Source organism: Cynara cardunculus (assembly GCF_001531365.2).
Source record: "Cynara cardunculus var. scolymus isolate 2C chromosome LG 2, CcrdV1, whole genome shotgun sequence".
Classification (NCBI taxonomy): Eukaryota; Viridiplantae; Streptophyta; class Magnoliopsida; order Asterales; family Asteraceae; genus Cynara; species Cynara cardunculus.
Window position 1 is genome coordinate 65,657,897 of NC_037529.1, and position 22,796 is coordinate 65,680,692.

Consider the following 22,796-nt stretch of genomic DNA (forward strand, 5'->3'; position numbering starts at 1 on the left):
AGATTAACTTAAATTAAATTGGCACCTTTTAAGCATATATTTAACATTAATTGTAAGGTACTTTGACGTAAAAATGTATAAATTTGCACTTATCACTTTCTTAGGCTTAGGGGGCCTAAAAAGAGTCTTATCCCAAAAAGACCAAATAGCCTATAAAGTTGTTAGAACAACCGCCTCTAAACAAGCCGACTCCACTCTTCAACTATAAAGATAATAACCACCGAATCCAATCTGAATTGGAAATAAACTCTGGAATATCCAAACTCCACCATCGACCAATTTGCTTCCAAATATCCCGGGCCATTCGACAAGAAAAGAACAAATAACTCACCGATTCAATCTCCAAATCGCAAATCGAACATAAGAGGGAATGCACATTAATTCCTCTTTTATCACGATTGTCTCGAGTTGGAATTTTGTTCAAGCCGAACAGCCAAGCAAATACATTAATCTTGACAGGAACAAGCTGATTCTATCTAGTAGAATAATGATCTATCACTAAAATTTTGTATTCTATGGAATTACAAGTCGAAGCCACCGAGAACTCACCCAAACCATATCGAGGGACCAAACCCATCTATCTCTTCGATCAGAGATCATGACCGTAGCTAGAATCTCCCGTAAAGTTGACATATGTGAATCCTCCACTCTTCTCTTGGCAGTCTACGCAAAACGAATCCCCAATACCCCAGGACCAACCGATCTTGAACCAATGCCAATTTGTCACTATCAAGTGCATATACCCTCAGAAATTGCATTTTAAGAGAGGAGTATTCCAACCAAATATCATCCAAAAGAGAGTAGACTTCCCATCACCTACTTTTTTCTTACAAAAAGAAAAAAACAATGAATACCATTATTATTCATTTGTTGAACCGCTTTTAAAATAGAAATTCAGAAAGAATCGGACACCTTATTGGGTACATAATCGCAATCTGATAAGCCTGCAAGGACCGTAAATCGATTTGATCCATTTAAAACCACCAAATCTATTTGAATAGGAGAACACTAGCTACTGAAAAAAGACAAGCTTCCAAGTTAGTATACGCCTCATATGAGTAAACAAGCGGTTGGTTATGATTTTTACTATTATTATGAAAAATTAAGAATTGAATATGACAAATTTCTAATCTTTGGTTTTTGATTCTTTTGTGCATCTCTAGTTAGAGCTGCAAAGAAAGCATACAAAACTTAGCGAGTTATACTATAGCTAGGCATATAGAAAAATAACGGTTATATAAAATGAAAGAGAGAAGTAGTGTCTTTAATAAGAGAGTTCTAACATGTTCTTAATGCAATTTTTATATAGAATAAGGTGAAGGTTTGTATGAGAATAAAAGTTAAGGTGAGAAGCATAAGAAGAAATTTGGACCATTGATCACCTTTTATCTCAAACCCACTCATAAATCGCACTTGATATATGGATTGTTCCTGTGCATCTCGATGTATCTCATTCTAATGTACATCCAAGGGTGAAGATCACTTCTTACACTCACTTTTGACTCTTCAACACTATAGAATAATCACATGTCTATGTCTTCTACAGATGGACACATATATACATAATTACATACGTGTTTTGATATCTCAATGTTTGGCAAATGAAAAGGCATTTTTAGGTAAAACTTACCTCTTGATAAGTTTAGAGGATTACCTTGTGGTTCCAAAGAGCCCTAAACCGATTGGTTCTTATATATCCAAATTTACATAAACATAACTACAAAATTAGCTTTATAGGATACCTAGATTATCTAAACGTCTTAATAGAATACTTTATATAATTCATGTTTATATGATCAACTATAAGACGTCATATCCAAAAATGTCACAATACATTTATAGCACGTTTTAGGTGTTTTAACAAATTTTTTAGAACGCTTTCTAAATAAAGTGTCTTATATATTGACTATTTTACAGAAATGTTCTATAAACTTTTCCTTTTATAAGACTATTTGTGTTTTTATAAGACATTTTTTTAAAATATTAAGATAAAATAGTTAATACAACATTTTATTTGAAAAGTTTCTTAAAAACCTTGTTAAAACAACTAAAAAAACAATCATCTCATAAATCTGTTGCAACACTTTTAAATAAGATGTTCTTTTTGATTTGTTTCCATAAACTTAAATTCTATGAAGTATTTTTTTAAGTACGTTTATACATTGTAGGCATCCTATACAATCAATTTTGTTGTAGTGAAATTTCTATGGTGGCGTTATGTTTTCGTCTTGAAATAAATCATGCTTAGATGAAAATACAATCATTATGGATGAAAATACACACTGAAGGACCTACAGTAGAGTACACGATGGCACGTGCCATCGTATTATTCCTTTGTCGAAGAGTAAAAAAATTTAGGTTCGTAAAAGGTGCAACCGTATTAATTTGTTGTGTGCCACCGAATGTATTTTGAAACTACAATGAGAACAATTTTTATTTGGTAGAGTTGGTTTGCAAGACTTTTATTCCACCCCAGACCCAAATCCGAATCATATTAGTATCATTTTCTTAGTCAAATGGTGTTAACGTTTGAAAAAAAATTATGTACATTTGTTTCTTACAGTCAAATGATGCCACAGTTTGAAATTTTTTATCTATGTTTTTTTAATAGTCAAACGGTATCGCCGTTTAAAAAACTTTCTAGGTCCATCCGTGAAAATACTAATAGTTACAAGTTAACAAAATTCAAGAATTAAGCTTTGATGCACTTGCAATTGAGAAATCACGAAACTATAATCTGAAACGTACGCTTGCCTAAAAATATTTGGTAACTAATAGTGAAACAAAACAATCGTTTCCTAAAGGAACTTGCAACCTCTACTATAAATGGCATCCCTTTACTATCTCCAACTTCACCTTCGCAAAACCCTGAAATAAAGCACACACACGCAAGCAATAAGAGCTTAACTGAAATGGGTAAAGAAAGATGGTCTCAACGAGCTGTATGTTGCTTGTTGCTTATGGCATTAATGGCGAGGAACCATGCTGCAGTCGTTGATGTAAAAACTAAAGGTGCCAAGGGCGATGGTAAAACCAATGATGGCCCGGTAATAATAATCGTTTACATGATCGTTTTAAATGTTATGTTTGTTTCATGCTGCTAACTGCATATATATGTACGAAGGAACACTGATGCTTATTATTCATTTCTATATATAATTGCTACGGAGTTGAAATTAGGCGATAGTGGATGCTTGGAAAGCAGCATGTGCAGGACCTCCGCCAAGCTCGGTGTTGTTTCCTCCAGGGATTTATATGGCATTTCCTCCAATTGATTTAATGGGTCCATGCAAGGGTCCAATTGAGTTCAAGGCCACTGGAGCCACCATCAAGGCCCCACCTGAGCTTGCAAAGTTTAAAACCGATGCTTGGATCTGGTTCACGAAAGTTGATAGCTTGACTATGACAGGTGGTACATATGATGGCCAAGGCCAGGAAACTTGGAAGAATAACAAATGCTCAACTAGTGGAACTTGCTCGTTACCATCCGTAAGTGTTTCTTTGAATTATACTTGTCTATATTCCGATCATGTCATCATGCCAACCTTAATTTCTCAGACTATCAAATTGAGTTTCGTGAAGAATGCATTGGTGAAAGACGTAACATCTGCCAATGCCAAGTTCTTCCACATGTTTATAGTGGATTGTGAGAACACCCGCCTTGACCACGTTACCATTGACGCACCGGGAAACAGTGTCAACACGGATGGAATTCACGTCGGAAGGGTAAGTGGAGTCAACATCACAGACACAAATATAAAGACTGGCGATGATTGCATTTCTTTTGGAGATGGAAGCAAGAACGTTCATGTGGAGCGAGTGACGTGCGGACCAGGTCATGGCATCAGTATCGGGAGCCTGGGCAGATACCCAAATGAAGCACCTGTAGCAGGAATCTGGATTAAAAACTGCACATTCACTGGCACCTTGAACGGAGTGAGGATCAAGACCTGGCCTGGGGGTACACCGGGAACTGCCAGCGACATGCATTTTGATGATATCATCATGACCAATGTGGGAACTCCCATATTGATCGATCAACTATATTGCCCTTATAGTCCATGCCAGGTATGTATATATATATATATATATATATATATATATAGAACATACCATAGATATTATTAATATTACATATGATTCACGTAATTAAAGAGGTGAATTTAATTAATTTTCCGTTAATGGGTAGTAGAAAGGACCGTCGAAAGTGAAGATATCGAATGTGAGCTTTAGGAAGATCAGAGGAAGCTCATCAACTAAGATAGCAATAAGGCTTGCTTGCAGCCCTGGGTTACCATGCGACAACGTGGAGGTGGCTGATATCAACCTCACATTCAAAGGACCTGGAGGACCTGCCACCTCTGAGTGTTCTAGCGTCAAACCCAAAGTCGTCGGTCAAGTCGTCCCTCCGGCTTGTCCAGGTGGCCCGAAATAAACAGTCGTGTCATCTCCTCCACCATTAGATGCACCACCTTAAGTAAGTGGGGCAAAATTATCATGGAAAACAAAAATTCAGAGGCTACCCTCACATGAAAATATATGTTCTAGCATAGATGGTGTTCAAAGTACGTGTTGAAATGTTTTAGATTCTATGTAGTTTTCTAAATATTTAATGTTTGTATTAATTAACTGATTATTTAGCGGGATAGATAATATCTATACTATATTATAAAGCATGTGATAAAAACTCTTAAAAACGATTTTTTATGCACGAAGTACTGGTTATTGATGCATATTACTTAAAATTTAAGATTACAAGTAAATTGTGTATAAGTACAACTTATTAAAGCTCCATACTTGAATTCGTGTAACTAACTGCAGATAAATATAATCAAATATTGAATAAACATCTCATTTTGTAAAAATGAATCTAAATCACATTAAGTTTTTTGTTTATTAATTTGCATCTTACTGGACTTCCATAATTAAATGGGCCTAATGGATTATTTAATATTTCTTAAGCCTTTTGTGGTGTTTTAGTTTTAGACCCTAATCCATAGGAAGGAGATGCTAGCAAACCGTTAATCATAAGAACAACCACATTAGAAGATTGTGATATAGTCACTAGGAGTAGGATAACATCTCCAGACAATCGGGTTTTTAACACAGCTAATAAAAACACTGCTTTCATCGCTTTCCTTACCAGATTAATTATTGTTAAAAGCAACTTTGATGTAGTTAATCGTCGACTCCAACAATCTGTTCTACGGAACGGTAAAGGACCATAATCTCTCTATAAAATTCCAAACCTCCGAAGTGATAGCTAGAGCACTCAAACATAGATGTTGCATTGATTCAGTAACGGATCCACATATCGGGCATAGAGCGGAGGAGTTGCCACCTCTGAGTGTTCTAACTTCAAACCCGAAGTCATCGGTCAAGTCGTCCCTCTGGCTTGTCCAGGTGGTAAAAAAATAAACAGTAGCGTCATCCCCTCCACCATCAGATGCACCACCTAGCTAGCATATAGTGGAGCGAAATTCTCATGCAAAACAGAATTAAGAGAGTACACACACACTCATGATGGAGTATATATTCTAGCATAGATGGATGTTTATACTACGTGTTGGAATGTTCATAGACTACACCTATAAATGATCGAATATATTTTGTAGTCTTTTGATTATTTTATGTATCTATTAATTAGTTAATTAGTTGATCATATTTTTTTGTAATAAAAGGTATGAACAATTAGCAAATATACCTGGACCTGTAATTATTTTGATGAATAATTAAAGCATGATGCTTTTTCTTGGTTTTCTATTTTTATAAAATCGAGTCATTCATTGCAATAAAATTGAGATTATCGGATGCCAAAGATGTACAGGTGTCATAATATATATTGTTTTATAGGGTTCAACGATAAATGCTTCTATCTAAGAGTGTTGTAATAAGTTTATAAGACGTTTTTAAGTGTTTTAACAAGCTTTATAGAACACTTTTAAAATAAAGTGTCATATTAATTAGCTATTTTATAGAACACGTTTTCAAATAGTATTTTATAAAAACAAGTATTCAATAATTTTTTTTTGTTATATATAGGACATTTTCTCAAAAGTGTCGTATAGTATAAAACAATTAATATGATGTTTTATTTAAAAATGTTCTAAAAAACTTGTTAAAACGCTTAAAAACATTGTATAACAACAATTTTAGATAAGACACTTTATCAATTGGTCATATAACCTTAAGACCTATAAAGCGGTCTATTAAAACCCTTAAACATTTTTAGTGTCTTATAAACCCCATTTTATTGTACTAATTTTTTTTAATATTCTTCATGAAAATTCATGGGTTAACATTCGTTTGCTTTTTTGAAACGGGTCCTTTTGACCAAAAAAATAGAAACAAAGACGGATACGGTGAAAAAACCCGCTTAATTACTTGTAAGCATTATAAAAACCATGATGGCATACGGTGAAAAAACCCTGTAAGAAGAAGAGTTAAAGTGTGAAGCTAGCATAAGAAGAGATCATTGACCACCTTTAATTTCAAACTCACTCATGAATCAGGCTTGATATAAAAAATTATTAATAGGCGCATCATCTCATCCTAATACGCATCTAAGTGTGGAGATCGTTTCTTACGCCTTTAATTTTACTTTAACTTGCATTCTCATCAGAATCCGACCTATAAAATCTTACTTAGTGGTAAATTAAAAATAATTATCGATTTTGTTTGACTTATTGATGATGCCGCAATAAATGAAATTAAATATGAATTTGTTTGAAATATTGATGATGTGGCAATGAAATTAATTTTCTTTAATATTATAAATATATTTTTTATTTCTTCTTGATGTTCTTCACCGGTGTCGACCAACACCTTCAACATTTTAACCATCGACAATCGTCACCCTTGGTACGTAGTCAATTGGCATACCACTACCACCCTCAGTTTCAACTATCACTCGTTAGTTGCCACCAAAAATACAAACATTCTTAACATATATTAGAGTTTGCCTAAAGGGCTTTTTGGTAATTTGCTTTCTTTCTATTTGTTTTAGATCGATCTTGTTGTTCTTGGCAGTTTCCGTACTATTTGTTGTATTGTTTTGTCTTCCAGATTGTATTTCCTGGCAGTTCGCGTGCTTTGATACCATATGATAGATACATGTTTTCGAGAGAGGTAAGTGATAGAGAAAAACACATTTTTGAATACAATCTAGAAGACAAAACAATACAACAAATAGCACGAGGACTGCCAAGAACAACAGGAACAATCTAGAACATATAGAAAAAAAAATAGCCAAAAAACCCTTTAAGCAAACTCTAATAACGTAAGAAAACATAAAATGATATATCTAAAGGTGTTGCAATAAGTTTATAAGATGCTTTAATCGTCTTAACAAATTTCTTAAGACACTTTTAAAAGAAGACGTTGTATTAGCTATTTTATAGGACATTTTTAAGAGATGTCCTATAAACACATCTTTTTATAGAACAATACTTATTTTTATAAGACATTTTTTCAATTAACATTCTATAGAATAACTAATACGATGTTTTATTTTAAAACTGTTCTAAAAAGACTTAAGATGTCCAAAAATATTCTATAAACATATTGCAACACCTTTAGATTAGATACTTTAACATTTGGTCCTAAAAACTTATCCTATAAAACAGACTATTGGGACACTTGTACAGTTTTGGGGTCCAATAAACCTAATTTTGTTGTAGCAAGACATGCTGTGACTATGATCAACAACAAAAAGGATGATTTTCAACTGCTCACCAATGATATATATGTCGATAACTTAAAATTTTACATTAATCTGTCGATTAAAAGACCAAACATTGGAAATCCTTCAGTGATGAAAGGATTTAGGTAAGAATAATAACCGACGACATTTAAAAAAAATCCATTTCAGATATTGGAAAATGAAAATAACAAAAACCCTTTGGTTATTCAATAATGAAGAGGGATAGAAATCTAAAAAGGACAATTTAAACTATATAGGTTCTATGATTTAGCATGAGGGTGGGTTCAAGGATAATTTTACTCGTATCATAAAAGTGGTTTAGTTAAAATGTTGCATTTGATGTCGTTTAAATACATTAAAATCATACCTGGTAAGTTAAGTGAAAATGTTGAATCTTACCGGTAAGCACTTATCAAATAATAATGACGTAAATGGCACTAAGTTTAAAATATAAACTTTAATTATTCCCTAGTTATCCGGATCTCTCTTCTGTCAGTAATCTTATACCTACTTGGCACTTGTATATATAATATTGGCCAAATACAGCTAATAGCAACAGGGACCTTCAGAAAGGGGTTGATATGATAATGGTATCCAGTAATGGAGTTGGATGGGCTACTAAAAATATTAGTGGAGGACGCAATTACGTACTGAAAACAAAACTTATGGTCTGAGTATATCCGATCCCAATCATGAATAGTATTAATGGGTAGTTGATACTTGTTTGGCTCCCATTTCTACAACATCGTGGCCCATGCCTTGGACTTCTTGACTTGTGTGGGTGTTGACATTGTCTCTAGAGTCTTAGTCTAATCCCACTTTCATCACTAAAACCCTCTTTCCTCAAGCAAGATTAATTTCTAGATTAATGCATGTAGAGATAAGGTAATGATGCATCTTCCAGGTGAGTGCAATGGAAGATCCTCTGTCGCACTTTTATTTTATAATTCACATGTGAAGAATGTGTTGGCTTGTTTGAATGCCATTTTGAAAGCATCAATCAAGGATAAGCTTGAATGGGGTTCATGAGTGATCATTAATTAGCACTACCGACACCAAATCATCATTAATCAGAGCCCCTCCATGCTGCAAATTGCTCAAGCTTAATCATCAAGATGTCTGAAGAGTATATGATCTTCAAACGACCATATACATGTAGGTTTATATATCTTGGGGTATGTCTGTATCATCTTAATTTATTTGTGAAAAGTTAGCTTAATCAATATCATGTATTTACATGCTGTCCTACAAAATCAACCGTTTCACTTTCATAAGACAGTATCAATGGCAAGATATGGAACAACATATATAATATAAGCAAACGAATTAAACCACAAAAGGATGGGAATATTTTCATTCCTTGTCAAGTGCATTGCTTTATTGCAAACAAGAATCAATAGAAGGAGAAAGTGCAGCAATTCATCATGTGATACTATATCAGAATTGATTCCCCAACTAATTATCGATCACTAAATCAAAAACTAGTTATAAATTAGAAAAAAGCAAACAAAACGTATAATACTGTTATTGTCTAATCAATAAATCAATGACAATGATGGCATTAAACTGTGTAATGGCAAATATCATATTTTAGGTCTGTTTTTTTTTTTTTTTTTTAATTTAAACCATATGAAAATGAAATCATGTATAGAAAACGCTTACAGGCGGCAGGATTAGCTTTATACAAAGACCCCCCACCAAATAAAATAAAATAGAAATTAGAAATAAAGAAGAAAAAGACTGAAGTGAGAGTCCTCTAAAGAGCACTTCCAAAAACATTGTTGTGACAAGTACTAGCACTAACAAAGCCATCATGAAATGCCACTACCCTAGCTAGGCCATGTACATGAAAGGTCCTTCCTTATATACCAACTTTCTTCACTTCATTCCCACACAGCTCTAAGCCATTGATTAGTGTATACTTGCCTTTCTTTAGAAGAGAACTTAACCATATCTCTGGTCCAGAGGATGAGGCGTATATTGGCGATGAGGCTAAACATCCAGAACAAGAGGAAGAGTCCTAAAGTGGCTGATGAAAGCATGTTTGGAGAAGGAAATGGAGCCGAGTTTCCGAATATAGTTGATCAACATACAAGGCAAGGGTTCTCGAATGGTCTTTCTGTCATATACAGCATCGTAAGAGCTCCGCTCCTACTTCTATCATGCCTATCATCCCACCCTCATATAAGTGGTGCTGCTGATGGAGTCTGGGTCTCTGGAGAGCTTGCACGAATGTCCGAGGTCAATCATCTTATGGTCAACGACAGCATGCGTTACGCTATTTTGATGTAATTAATTGAAGCTGTAAGTAGTACTAGTCATCGATCGCTTTTCTTACAGGCACTATAGAAGAGACGGAGGGAGATATTTGGTTCATAAATTCTTCATTTTTCTGTCTCTTAATTGTATCCCTATCCATAATCTCATGTAGGAGATAGAAATTCATCTATGAATACAGAAATAGATTAGGGTTTGGCCAGGTTTGCCTTCCCTTTTACTATACAGTGCCATACATGGTTTATATTCACATTCTTAGCTTACGTGCTAGTGCTGTACCTCTTTCAAATCCATATAAATGTAATATCTGTATGCAACTTTTATGGTATTATGCAAATCAAGCACATCCGTCCTAGTTTCCAACCTACCAGAAGCAGGCAAGTATGACAGTTCCATAATCAGTCACCGTAGCTCTCAAAATTTGTGGCTGTGAACCCAGCCTGGCCTGCATAGTTTCACTTTGTTTGTGATCATTCATTTGCACAAGGATGATTTGAAAAACCACGAGCAAGATCCTCCTAATTAATCTGTCTCAGACATGGTGAATGTATATAAGCAAATAATCAGGTTTCGCCCATGCATATCATTGTTCCAAGATTGTTTAGATTTTGGGATGATCAATCATTATGAAAAATTGTTTTTGCTCTCACAAGACCATCGGATAAGGTTGGTACGGGTGGTTTGACTCAGAAAGCAAATCACAGTCAACTCATACCTATATGTAATTCAAACCAAAAGTGCTGGTTAGGATGGACCAATTAAAGATGAACCTAACCATTTGTGAGACGAATGAATTATCTTGGTGATATTTGATTTCATCACCTAGATGATGATGGTGCATTGGGGTCATGAATTTAAATCCCATTTTCCTCTCGTCTTCCAGAAAACTTCAGACCAACTTAACTTAGTTTCTTTAGCTTCTCATCTTGGAAATCCATCAAAGCAGCAGCGTGCTATTGGCTATATTCCAGGCAATTTGTCACAGTCCATGGTTTAAAGTTCCATGAATTCACCATCAATTAGCCTCGTTCAATTCCCTACGTGGTCACTAATACATTTTAGGTCATGGTTCAAATTACCTTCCTTTTTTAATCTCTAAAAGAACCTTTTACGAAGTCTTTCAACTTTAGAGTAAGATGCCATGGCTGAAAAAACCCTTTAGGGCCAAAAGACAAACACTACTTGAAGTGATTCCACATCTCCCGATTGTCTTTAGTGGCTAATAATAGTTGGGGGAGAGTAAAAGGGGAACATAGAACAAAACTTTACTTTCTTTTAAAATGTTGGAGTAGAACTAAAGACAACCTCATAGCAAAGCCTAATCGAACTTCTTTGTCTAGTAGTAAGTAGATTATCAAAGAATCTCATGGGTTTTAAGTTTTTTTTATTTGTTTTCAAACAAGAACCTCTCATTATCGCTAAGGTCAAATGCAAGTTGAGATTGAAACTATATTTTTTTTTTGAGTGGGAAGACTGAATTTGAGTGGAATATTTGTGTTAATTTGTCGATCGAACGTCAGTATGTATGTATTCGCTTTAGCAAGTGTTTTCATGACTATTAATCTTAACGGCTACTTTGCAAAATTTAAGTCCACTGATCTCGAGACAACAATAGTAGAGAGATTCTACCAAATAAATTCATTATATAGCGGAAAAAACTACATGGTTTTGATTGAAAATAGTTATGCTAAATTGTATATAGAACCTAGCAAAACTACATAGTCTGCTTAAAAATAGTTTAAATTACTTGCTCACATTTTAAAAATAGATTAAAAATAAGGGATTTCGGCACCGGTGAAAAGGGTCGAGGGTATTATGGCCGGTTGGGCGAGGAGGAGGGGTAGGTTGAGGAGGATGTGGGAGGAGGCAAGGAGCAATTGATATTGGACATTATGACTTTAGACATTTATGAAGGCATGACATGCTTCTAATAGCAGTTTGTAAAGGTGCACAACTATAGCAGATTCGATGTGAGTTACTATGGTCGGGGGAAGGGAGTGGGATGCCAGGGTAGAGAGTGTTGTATTATTATTATTATTAATAATTTAGCTATTATTATTTAATAGCAGTTTAATGATTGCTAATATATAGGACATAAGTATTAATAACTGCTCTATAGTTAAAAAGATGAAAAAAAAAAGAGTGAAGATTGTTCAATATGGTGTGAGGGTAGACGTTCTGTAAGAGTGTGAACCTTTCTAAGCACCATCTTTGATAGTGAAATTTGTCCCTACTGCTCTGTGGATGTAGGCTAAGGCCGAACCAAGTAAATCTTTGTATGCCTTCTGTTTTTGCTTTATGATTTGTATCCCAGCACCAGTTAATGTGTTGTTGTGTGAATCTGTGCGATAACCAGATTGATTATCATTTGTTCTCTGCTTTTCGGAGGTCATATTTCTTCCGTAAACTCTGTTTTACAACAATTGGTATAAGAGTCAGGTTGATAGATGGCAGAAGATAAGGAGAATGAGATTAACCCATTCGGTGAAGCAGAATCTCATATGGAAAAAACAGTCATTCAGAATGCAAAGCTTGAAGTTGAAAAATTCAATGGGACAAACAACTTTGGAATGTGGTAGTGTGAAGTAAAAGATGTGTTGGCTCTGCAAGATTTTTGGATATGGCTTTGGAAGAAAAACCAGGAGTAGGAGAGATGTCTATTGTAGATTGGAATAGGATAAAAAAGATGGCCTAGTTGACGATCCGTCTTTGTATCGCTAAGCAACAGAAGTTCAATGTGATGCGAGAAACATCAACAGAAAAGTTATGGCAGAAGTTGGAAGACATATACATGACTAAAAGTGTTGAGATTCATCTTTATAAGAAAAAGAGACCGTTCTATTTCAAGTATAAAGAAGGGTAGTCAATTTGATAGGAAAAAGTCAATGTAATATTATAAAGTTTCCTTCTCGTATTAGAGGAAACTCTAAATCAAGACAAAGTTTGGGAAGAAATGAGTGTCTTTTTGTCATGAAATTTGCCATTGGCAAAAAGATTGTCCAAAGCTGGAAAAAAAGAATAAAGGCACTCAGGCTAAAGTTACATATAGAGAAGATGATTTTGTGAAAAAATGTATATTACCAGCAACATCAAATACTTTCTATAAACTATGGTTAATGAATACGGCGGCTTCTAGACACATGTGTCCAAATAAGGATTGTTTTTCTAGTTTGGATTTGAAGAGTCCAGGTGTAGTCTTGGTTGGCAATGAATCGATTACAACAGAGGAAAAGGATTATTTGACTGTAAAGTTCAAGCATCATGACAGGGTGATTAGAGAGTTTAAAAATGTAGGTATGTTCCTAAATTGAAGAAGAATTTGCTTTGTTTGGGAGCATAAGAGGCTAATGGCTAACACTACCCTTTATCGAATGGTTTTATGAAAATAAAAAGAGAGGTGTTAGTTGAGATGAAGGGGTTGCGAGAGCGTCATTTGTTTGTGCTACAAGGATACAATATTATAGGTGTTGCAAAAATGCTTTCAGAAGTTTCCAATTATGATAAAGTTGATTATTTTGATGCCTCAGAGTTATGGAATTTAAGGCTTGGTCATGTCGTATAAAATGCTTTACAAGGATTGGCAAAATAAGGGTTGTTGGAGGGTGTCAAAAACGGCAGACTTCTGTGAGCAATGTGTTTTTGGCAAGCAGATAAGAGTGAAGTTTGGTACAACAACACACCAAACCAAGCGTATCATTCACTACGTTCACTCAGATGTTTGGGGTTTAACAAAGAAAGCTTCAAAGGGTGGTAAACATTATTTTGTAAGCTTTAGTGATGATTATTCAAGAAGGTCTTGTGTTTATACAATGAAACATAAAAACGAGACTTGAGTGTTTTCTTAACATGGAAGAATATGATATAGAACCAAACTGGAAGGAAGATCAAATTCTGAGAACTGATAATTGTGGTGAATATACTTTGATCCTTTCCATGAAGTATGCAGAAAAGAAAGAATTTTGAGACATTTTACTTTCCAACAACCCCACAACAAAATGTGGTTGTTGAAAGATTAAATAAATTTATGTTGGAAAAACTGAGGTGTATGCTACTACAAGCAGGTTTGGATAAGTCATTTTTGGCAGAAGCAATCACTTATACAAGTCATATTGTCGGTCGATTGCCATCCATAACAATAAATGGAAAGACACCAATTGAGGTTTGGATCGTAAACCTACTTTTGATTATGATAATTTATGTACTTTTGGTTGTATTGCATATTTCATGTTACTAAATTTAAACTTGATGCAAGAGCCAAGAAGGCTATATTTGTTGGTTTCACTATAGGTATGAAAAGTCATAGATTGTGGTGCCCTAGTTAATAAGATGAGTATGTTGAAAGAAAAGAACGAAGAAGTTGATGTTGAGTCAAATGGTAGAGATCAACAACAGGTGGAGTGTGAAAGACAGAATATGATTTTCCCACAACAGGAAAATTTGAATTCTCAATAATCAGTTCAAGACAGAGAGTATCTAAATGATAATAAAGCGTCAACATCTAGTGATGAGAATTAAGATGTACAAACAGATGATGAAGAGGTTGTTGATCCATCTTATTCTATTGCAACATGGAGAGGAAAAAAGAATCATTTGGAAACCTGCAAGGTACACATATTGTGTTGCTTTGCATTTCATATTGTGAATTAAAAAATTCCTATAAATTTTTGTGAAGCGAGTGCAAGTTCTGAAAATAAGAAAAGGAAGGTTGGCATGTATGAAGAGATAACTCTCTTTTAAAGAACACAACATGGATTTTGGTTTGTCTACCTGAAGGGAAGAAAGCAATAGGCTATAAATGGGTATTTGCAAATAAGGAAGTTCCTAATGAGTCAAGATAAGATACAAAGAAAGACTAGTAGCGAAGGGTTAATGCTCAAAAGGAAAGGTTTTGATTATAATTAGATATTTTCACCGGTTGTGAAGCATTACTCTATGCATATCTTGTTAGCTTTTGTTGCACAATTTGACTTTGAGTTAGTGTAGTTAGATATTAAAACAACCTTTCAACATAGTGATTTGAATGTGGAGATTTATATGATTCAACCTGATGAATATAAGGCGAAAGGAAAAGAAGACTTGGTCTGTAAGCTACAAAAGTTGCTTTATGGTTTAAAGTAGTCACTGTGGTTGTGGTATTTAAAATTCAATGGTTTCATAAAAGGTGTAGGATATTTGAAAAGTGACTATGATCATTATATTTATCTCGAAAAGTTGCAGGATTGAAGCTTCGTCTACTTGTTGCTATATGTAGATGATATGTTAATCGTTTCAAAGAGTATGATAGAAATTAAAAAGTTGAAAGCTCAAATAAAATATCATTTTAAGATGAAGGATCTTGGTGAGGCCAAAAATATTCTTAGGATAGAAATAACTAGAAACAAAAAGAACTGCATTCTGTATCTGACTCAAATGCAGTACTTGGAAAAGTTATTGATAAGGTTCAATGTTGGCACTGCAACAAAATCTGTAAGTACTCTTCTTGTTGCCCATTTTAAACTTAGTACAAAATCTTGTCCTAAATCAGAAGAAGAAAGGAAAGAAATGGTTGATATTTCATTCAATAATCTTGTTAGTGCATTAATGCATATCATAGTCTGTTCCTGTCCGGATATTGCACAAGCTATCAGTGTTGTTAGTCGATATATGCACAATCAAGGTAAGGATCATTGGACAACTATACAAAATGGATATTAAGGTATTCACAAGGAACAAGGGATGTTGGTTTACGTTTTCAAAAACAAGAATGTGGAATGAATTTTGTTGTTGTTAGATATGTTGATTCTAACTTTGCTAGTGACTTGGATAAAAATAGATCTACTGCAGGGTTCTATTTACTATGGCACAAGGACCAATTAGTTGGAGATCTACATTGCAAACTACAATTATGTTATCCACCACAAAGGCATAATATATGGTTGCCATATAAGCTATTATAGAGGCTTTATAACTGCAAGGGCTCATTTTAGAACTGGATATTGCTTAAAATCAGGTGGAACTTCATTGTGATAGTCAAAGTGCAATAAATTTGGCTAAACACCAAATTCATCATTCTAGAACCAAACATATAAATGTAAAATTTCATTTTATGAGACAGTTTCTAGATAGGAAGATGAATGGTTTGAAGAAAGTTCCAACCAAAGATAACCCATTAGATATGTTGACAAAAGTGGTTGTTGTAGCAAAGTTTCAGCACTGTCAAAACTTGGCTAATACTATACCAATTTGATTGATTGGTTTAGCAGCAAGAAGTTTGTGTTTTTGGTCATGTTGGATTGTTGAAATGTGAATATTGTTGTTTAGAGTAAAACTTTAGCTTACTATGTTGGTCAGTTTTAGATTATTGTGTTGGTTCACACATTGTTGAGTTTAAGCTTGCAGATTTGGTTCACATATGGTTTGTAGAAATCTGACAAAGGTAGAGTGTTATATTATGGTTCAATTTATTAATTTAGCTATTATTATTTAATAGCAGTTAATGATTGTTAATAAATAGCATTGCAGTAGTAATTGCTCAACAGTTAAAAAATGAAGAAAAAAGAGTGTGATGGTTTGTTCAATATGGTGTGAGGGCATAGATTTTGTAACACTGTGAATCTTTGTAATCTCCACATTTGATAGTGAAACTTGTCTTTTCTGCTCTGTAGATGTAGGTTATGGCCGAACCATGTAAATCTCTGTGTTCATTCTATTTTTGCTTTCTGATTTATATCACATCACCAGTTAGCGTGTTGCTGGAAATCTGTATGTTAACCAGATTGGTTACTGATGTGTTCTCTGTTATTTCAGAGGTAGTTTTTCTTTGGTAAACTTCGTTTTACAACATAGAGCAAACAACTAGGTATCTTAGAGTAGCTATTGTGTGAGTTTATATATCCAAGTCGGGTTCTCATTATCTCTTCGTGTTCCATGTTGTATTGTGCATATATAGTTGCTTGCTCTTCATTATCTCTTCCAAATTTCACTTCTTTTCTTTTCTTTTTGGTATTTTGTGGGTTCCTTAAGATTCCAAAAGTATTATAAAAACATATTTCTTTCTCATATCTTCATAAAAACGATATTTCTACCATTTGGGTAGAAGAAATATCCACATATATTTACCCTTCCAAGACCATACTCCATATGGAATTTACTGGGTTCATTTGGTTTGGTTTGATTATATATCTAACTCTTCCGCCAACAATATATATTGATAATTCTCCACTGCATGGTTTTTTTTATTTAACAGGGTGTTTGTTTTTCTCTTAATTCACTTAACCATTAAGCTTCTTTTGTTTATGACTTTATACGTCTTATCTTAATTCAGTCATCCTACCTTGACTAATGTATTTCACATTCAACCTTTTCTTTTCCACCTATATATGCCATCCTCTCAAACAAACCCTCCTCATGGGACCTCCTCCGATGGTTGCATCCCTATTGCTTGATACCATTGAACGTTGTTATATAGGGGGTGGAGATAGTATACACACCGGATAGTCACTTGTATCATCTAAGTTCGTTATTCTAATACAAAAATTCGTCACTTACAATCCTTGGGTATCACGATTTTCATATTTGGATAATCCAAATGAAAACTCTCATATCAAAGGCTGTATGTCATTTTCATTATGGACATTTATTTTTGGGGCAAAGGGAATAAACGTAACTGCACCAGGGTTATAACCTCTACGAATTTTCATTGTGTGGTTTTATTACCTATAGTTGTAGATTTTCAAAATACCAAGTTTATTGATCATATAAATTATATGGAATCAGTGTTGATAGATATGATATTGTTTATCATAAGGATTTGTATTGATTAGTTTATTCCTTAAGGATTTGTATTGGTTATCATAAGCAAGTTTTTGGGATTTTTGATTTAAACCTCATCTCGTTTAATTAATCGATTCTTGCTTTTTTGACAAATTCGTCGGATGCTTTTGTTTTTGATCGTTTTGTGGGGAATTCAAGGACTTCTTGGCCTAGATGCCAATTAACACATGCAAAATATGCTTACTTAGTTGTGTCCATATGGAGATTACTTTTTGGGTCTAAATTTATTATATTCGAGCAATAATTGATCCTACGTTTGTAAGGGTGAAAAGTCCAAAAAGAATAATAAACTTTCGCATTTTGAATGATCAAGTCTTTAAACTTTTTTTTAAATAAATAAACCATTAAAGTTTCTCATTTTAAATGATTAAGTCTTTGTATATTTTTTGAATAAATAAACTATTAAACTTTTAAAAACTGGTTATTTACACATATTTAACCTAAAAAAGTTAACATGTAGTCGGTCAAACATCATTCCATCAGAAAAATAATTACAGTTAAATATACACATATAAGCAAATTAACATATACGTATAACTAGTGGCATATATAACAAGGGACAATCAATGCGTTCCAAGTCCTACGAGCTTCACAATAGTATTTATTTCAAGGTCGTTGGAGTGTAATTAAGGTGTAGGAAAAATCATAAACAACAAACACAATGTTTCTTCCACAATGCTTGCAACTCGTACGGTTCCAAAGCATCGTCTCGCTTCAGAGAAACACTCAACGCAATGCTCGAGAACTCAAGGTCCAAAAATTAAGAGTCAAGTACACAGATGACCACCATCTTGCATAATCAGTCATAATTCTACAAGCGACATCAATTCCAAGCTTTGCTAAACTTATAAGCAAAGTTTCAAAACTACGGTTGCATGGTTTTGTTAACGAAATACTCAATTCTTTACATTTGGTCTTTTATTTTTAACCGATTTAAAAAAAATCTCGAGCTTTTACGATCCCTATCCAAAATGGTCCAATCAAACTCGACTAAAATAGACTACTATACAACCAAACAATCAAACTTCATGTGCCCATCCTAAGCACAAGTCACACTCATCTCATGAATTGAGGCCACCTACACAACTTAATTAATTAGGCCAATAAATGAAAATGGAAAACCCAAAATCATTTAAAATGGCAGAATAATTTGGATGTTTTTTTTATTTATCATAAAGTATAATATTTAATTTTGAGTCTTTTTATTGCTTTCTATTATGGATGTTTTATGAAAAATAACTTTTATCTTGTTTAAAATTTTATGTTGAAATATATAAATTTAAATACCATAACATTAATTTAATATAAAAAACTTAACACATTATATAAAAGATAATTTACACTACAACAAAATTGGGTATATAGGACATCCCCAATCTTTAAGGCTTCTAATAGACCGCTTTATAGAACTTAATTTGTAGGACCAAAATATAAAGCGTCTTATCTAAAGGCGTTATAATATGTTTGTATGATGTTTTTGGGCATCTTAACAAGTTGTTAAGAACATTTTTAATACAAAGTGTCACATTAGCAACTTTATAGAACACTTTTAAGAAATCGTCCTATAAACTCAATTTTTTATAGGACACTTGTTTTTATAGGACATTTTTTCAAATAATGTTCTATGAAGTTGATAATGGAACGCTTTATATTAAAAGTGTCCTAAAAAACTTATTACGACATAAAAAAACCGTCATATAAACTTAATGCAACACCATTAGATATGACACTTTTTTTTGGTCCTATAAACTAAATCCTATAAAGAGGTCTATTAGGACGCTTAGAATTTGGAAGTGTTCTATAAACCTGATTTTGTTGTAACGTTAGACATCTCATTTTTTAAAAAACTGTGTGAAAATCGATATCTTTTATTTGTTATTTTTGTCCAAAGCCACATTTAAGGATCTGATTAAGCATGGGATGATGGGAAAATGTAATTCTCTCAATTTGAAAGTAATTAAATCAATGCAAACATAGACATCATGTGAAGATATAAAAGAAAGGGCCTTTTACAAAATTATATTTAATTATGTTTTAAATGTTACGAATATAAGACGTTAAAAGTAAGAATAAAAAAGGTACAGAGACAATTTTTTAAACTTGGATTTAAAATAAATATCAGTGTCAGTTGTGTTTCTTAAATACTTGTCCATATATATGTTGAATATGGGATGAGGTGATCAAAGAGCAAGACAAATATAGTCCAGTTAAGAAATAAACAAAAACTAATCAGATATAAAAAGTAAATATCATCTTGTACAATAAAAATATGAAGAAAATGACCACTCGTTACTTATACAACTCATTCTCATTTATGACATCTTGACATTCACGAGCTAAAAATTAAGAATCTTTATGGATATAGGAAATTTTTCATAGGGGTGTTTGAGATTGCTTATTTGAAACTGCTTATGTTTTTCTACAAAAACACTTATCAACTTATTATAAGTCAGAAGGGTGTAACTTCTTCAAAAACTTTTTATTACCGATTTGACACTGGTATAAGTTGTTTATAAAAACACTAAAAAGTGTTTATTACCGGTGTCATACCGGAATAAGTCAATAAATTGTTATTATAAACAATCCCAAATACCTGGTATATTTATTTTGGTGTTTAGGGTACATTTCTTTGGGGTTATAAGGTGCGATGTGTGCATCTAAACTTGTTACAGTTTTTTAAAATACTAACAAGCCTATTCTTCTCTCACTAAGACCTTTTCTTTCCTCTCCCTCTAACCCTCCCCAAACCCTATTTGAATTCCCCCAAAATCATTAAAAAGAATTTAGTGGATTAAACCCCATCTTTCGTGCTTCTTTGGTTTGCTGGTGGGCCTCTCCTCGCTCTTATCTTGTTTTGTCCGCTCTGTGTTCACATTTCTTGGTTCTTCTTGGCGTTACAGAACCGTTACCTTTCAAGATTTTCACTTTCCCAACAACAGACAATCACTCACACCAAGAAAGAAAGCATTTTCCATTTGGGTGTTTCTCAACTCGAGTACCCTCTTCTTTTTCTGGCTTCCAATTGGCATTTATTTCGCGAATTACTAGGTGGGTATTCGTAAAGAATTTGAAGGACATTCTGGGTACAAACTGGTTTCTTTTCTTGTGGTTGAGTTGATGAATTGATGTCGTTGGCCGTTGAAGCTGTTTCTAGTTCCACTAACATGGGGCTTGAGGAAAATAAGGAAGGAGAGAAGAGTGGATTTGAGGAGAATGGGGATGAAAAACAAAGCATGAAGAGAGTTGGGAGTGAATCCTCTTTTTATGAAACTGAGGATGAAGAAGAAGATAAACAGATTGAATTGGGTCCTCAGTGCACCCTCAAGGAACAATTTGAGAAGGATAAGGTACAAATCTTTCTCATTTCTCCACATTTTTCATTTACTCATGTTTAATCTTCAATTTTGATTGTTTTTAGGATGATGAGAGCCTGAGAAAATGGAAAGAACAGCTTCTTGGAAATGTTGATATTAATGATGTTGGAGGTACTGTTTCAATTTCTTCAGATTTTTGATGTATGAAAATGGGGAGTATATCATTGTTATCATTTAAGGTTTCTGCAAGATCAAACTGTAAAGATTTCAACCCTTTGAATCACAAGAATCAATCACTACAATACCACACTTGTTAGTTGTTTGATTTCAAAACTTTCAAGAACTTGAAGTATTTGTAAACTACAAATTAGTATCAGAAGTTGCATGATTAGCCATTTGAGGGTGTTCATTTCATTGTATTCATAGATTGTTGTTAGACCTTCCAGAAGGTTTTGATTGAAATATTAGTTTCATTTTCCTTACAGAATCACTGGAACCAGAAGTGAAGATCCTTATTCTTTCAATCCTGTCTCCAGGGAGATCTGAGATTGTTCTTCCTATACCCGAAGATGGAAAACCTAAAGGCCCATGGTTTACGTTAAAAGAAGGTTGTCGTTATAGCCTCAGATTCTCCTTTCAAGTCGGCCATAACATTGTTGCAGGTTTAAAGTACACCAATTACGTGTGGAAAACCGGTGTCAAGGGTGAGCCATGACAAAATCTTGAAACTTTAATAGAAAGAATGGAAATTTGCAACTGATGGTAGTGTTTCTTTTTCGTGTTTTCAGTGGATAGCACGAAACAGATGCTTGGTACTTTTAGTCCTCAGCAAGAAGCATACACTTATGACATGCCTGAAGAGACCACCCCTTCTGGATATTTTGCAAGAGGCTCTTACTCTGCTAAAACAAAGGTAATCAATCAAGATTCAAGATAAATCTGTCCAAGTTCTTAAATTTCAAATTTTGATCTCAAAGATTAAACTTCCCGAATCCAAAATTTATAGAAATGTAGTTAAAGATTCAACAACGACACTTGTATGGTTATGGTGTTTGTTAGAAAGCTTGTTGTGGGATCGAAACCGTGTCTAGAAGTTAAAAGATTTGCATATTTACCAGTTGTGGCCCAGCTATATGTGAATCATTGAACCAATATTCATCTTTATTAAAAGCAGCAAAGGGGGCCATCTTGAGCTTTATTTCTGCTTTATAAAGGAATCCATCATTTTGCTGGTCCATGAGTTGAGGGGTTAATGATACTGTTGGATAGCACATAAACAATATCATATTCCTTTATATAATTGTTGTTCTTTTTGTTGTTTTCAGTTTGTTGATGATGACAACAAATGTTACTTGGAGATCAACTATACGTTTGACATCCGGAAAGATTGGGCGAGCATTTAAATGTTGTAGAACTTTCGGCTTGAAATCTCTTTATTATAGTACCGAATCATAGTGTGGTGATATTGTTCGTAAGATTGGGTCGTAAGCTTAATCGAGTCTACCGGTGATGTCATACTTGCTCTGTGTAATCTGTTGTTTCATATAGAGTTGGTGATGGTTTGTGATCTCTAAATGCTAATGGTTTGTAGTTTTGGGCCTGTGTTTCTGGCCTAAACTTATGGACTTACTGTGCCTGTGATGATTTTGAATTATATAATTACATTTTTTGATTTATATGATTTCCATAAT

At 33.8% G+C, this 22,796-nt stretch overlaps 3 protein-coding genes across 3 annotated transcripts; all 3 read left to right on the top strand.

Moving 5' to 3' along the window:
* The first annotated feature begins 2,912 nt into the window (after positions 1–2,912).
* On the top strand, positions 2,913–4,435 carry LOC112506315 (exopolygalacturonase-like). Its single transcript, XM_025110323.1, has 4 exons — positions 2,913–3,047; positions 3,181–3,489; positions 3,559–4,068; positions 4,193–4,435. Exons 1-4 carry the CDS (start codon positions 2,913–2,915, stop codon positions 4,433–4,435), a joined length of 1,197 nt encoding a protein of 398 aa, XP_024966091.1.
* A 5,117-nt stretch (positions 4,436–9,552) lies between these two features.
* LOC112507636 lies at positions 9,553–10,294 on the top strand. The gene has a single exon (XM_025112288.1). It carries the CDS (start codon positions 9,671–9,673, stop codon positions 9,992–9,994), a length of 324 nt encoding a protein of 107 aa, XP_024968056.1. The 5' UTR covers positions 9,553–9,670; the 3' UTR covers positions 9,995–10,294.
* Positions 10,295–20,565: 10,271 nt separating this feature from the next.
* Positions 20,566–22,775, top strand: LOC112506530 (rho GDP-dissociation inhibitor 1-like). The gene is made up of 5 exons (XM_025110646.1): positions 20,566–21,138; positions 21,210–21,276; positions 21,591–21,809; positions 21,894–22,018; positions 22,431–22,775. Exons 1-5 carry the CDS (start codon positions 20,917–20,919, stop codon positions 22,506–22,508), a joined length of 711 nt encoding a protein of 236 aa, XP_024966414.1. The 5' UTR covers positions 20,566–20,916; the 3' UTR covers positions 22,509–22,775.
* Positions 22,776–22,796: the final 21 nt, after the last annotated feature.

Coding starts and splice junctions, on each gene's coding strand:
- LOC112506315 (XM_025110323.1), top strand. CDS start 2,913: ATGGGTAAAGAAAGATGGTCTCAACGAGCTGTATGTTGCTTGTTGCTT. Junction 3,048..3,180: donor GTAAAACCAATGATGGCCCG/GTAATAATAATC, acceptor AGTTGAAATTAG/GCGATAGTGGATGCTTGGAA. Junction 4,069..4,192: donor GCCCTTATAGTCCATGCCAG/GTATGTATATAT, acceptor AATGGGTAGTAG/AAAGGACCGTCGAAAGTGAA.
- LOC112507636 (XM_025112288.1), top strand. CDS start 9,671: ATGAGGCGTATATTGGCGATGAGGCTAAACATCCAGAACAAGAGGAAG.
- LOC112506530 (XM_025110646.1), top strand. CDS start 20,917: ATGTCGTTGGCCGTTGAAGCTGTTTCTAGTTCCACTAACATGGGGCTT. Junction 21,139..21,209: donor AACAATTTGAGAAGGATAAG/GTACAAATCTTT, acceptor GATTGTTTTTAG/GATGATGAGAGCCTGAGAAA. Junction 22,019..22,430: donor CTTACTCTGCTAAAACAAAG/GTAATCAATCAA, acceptor TGTTGTTTTCAG/TTTGTTGATGATGACAACAA.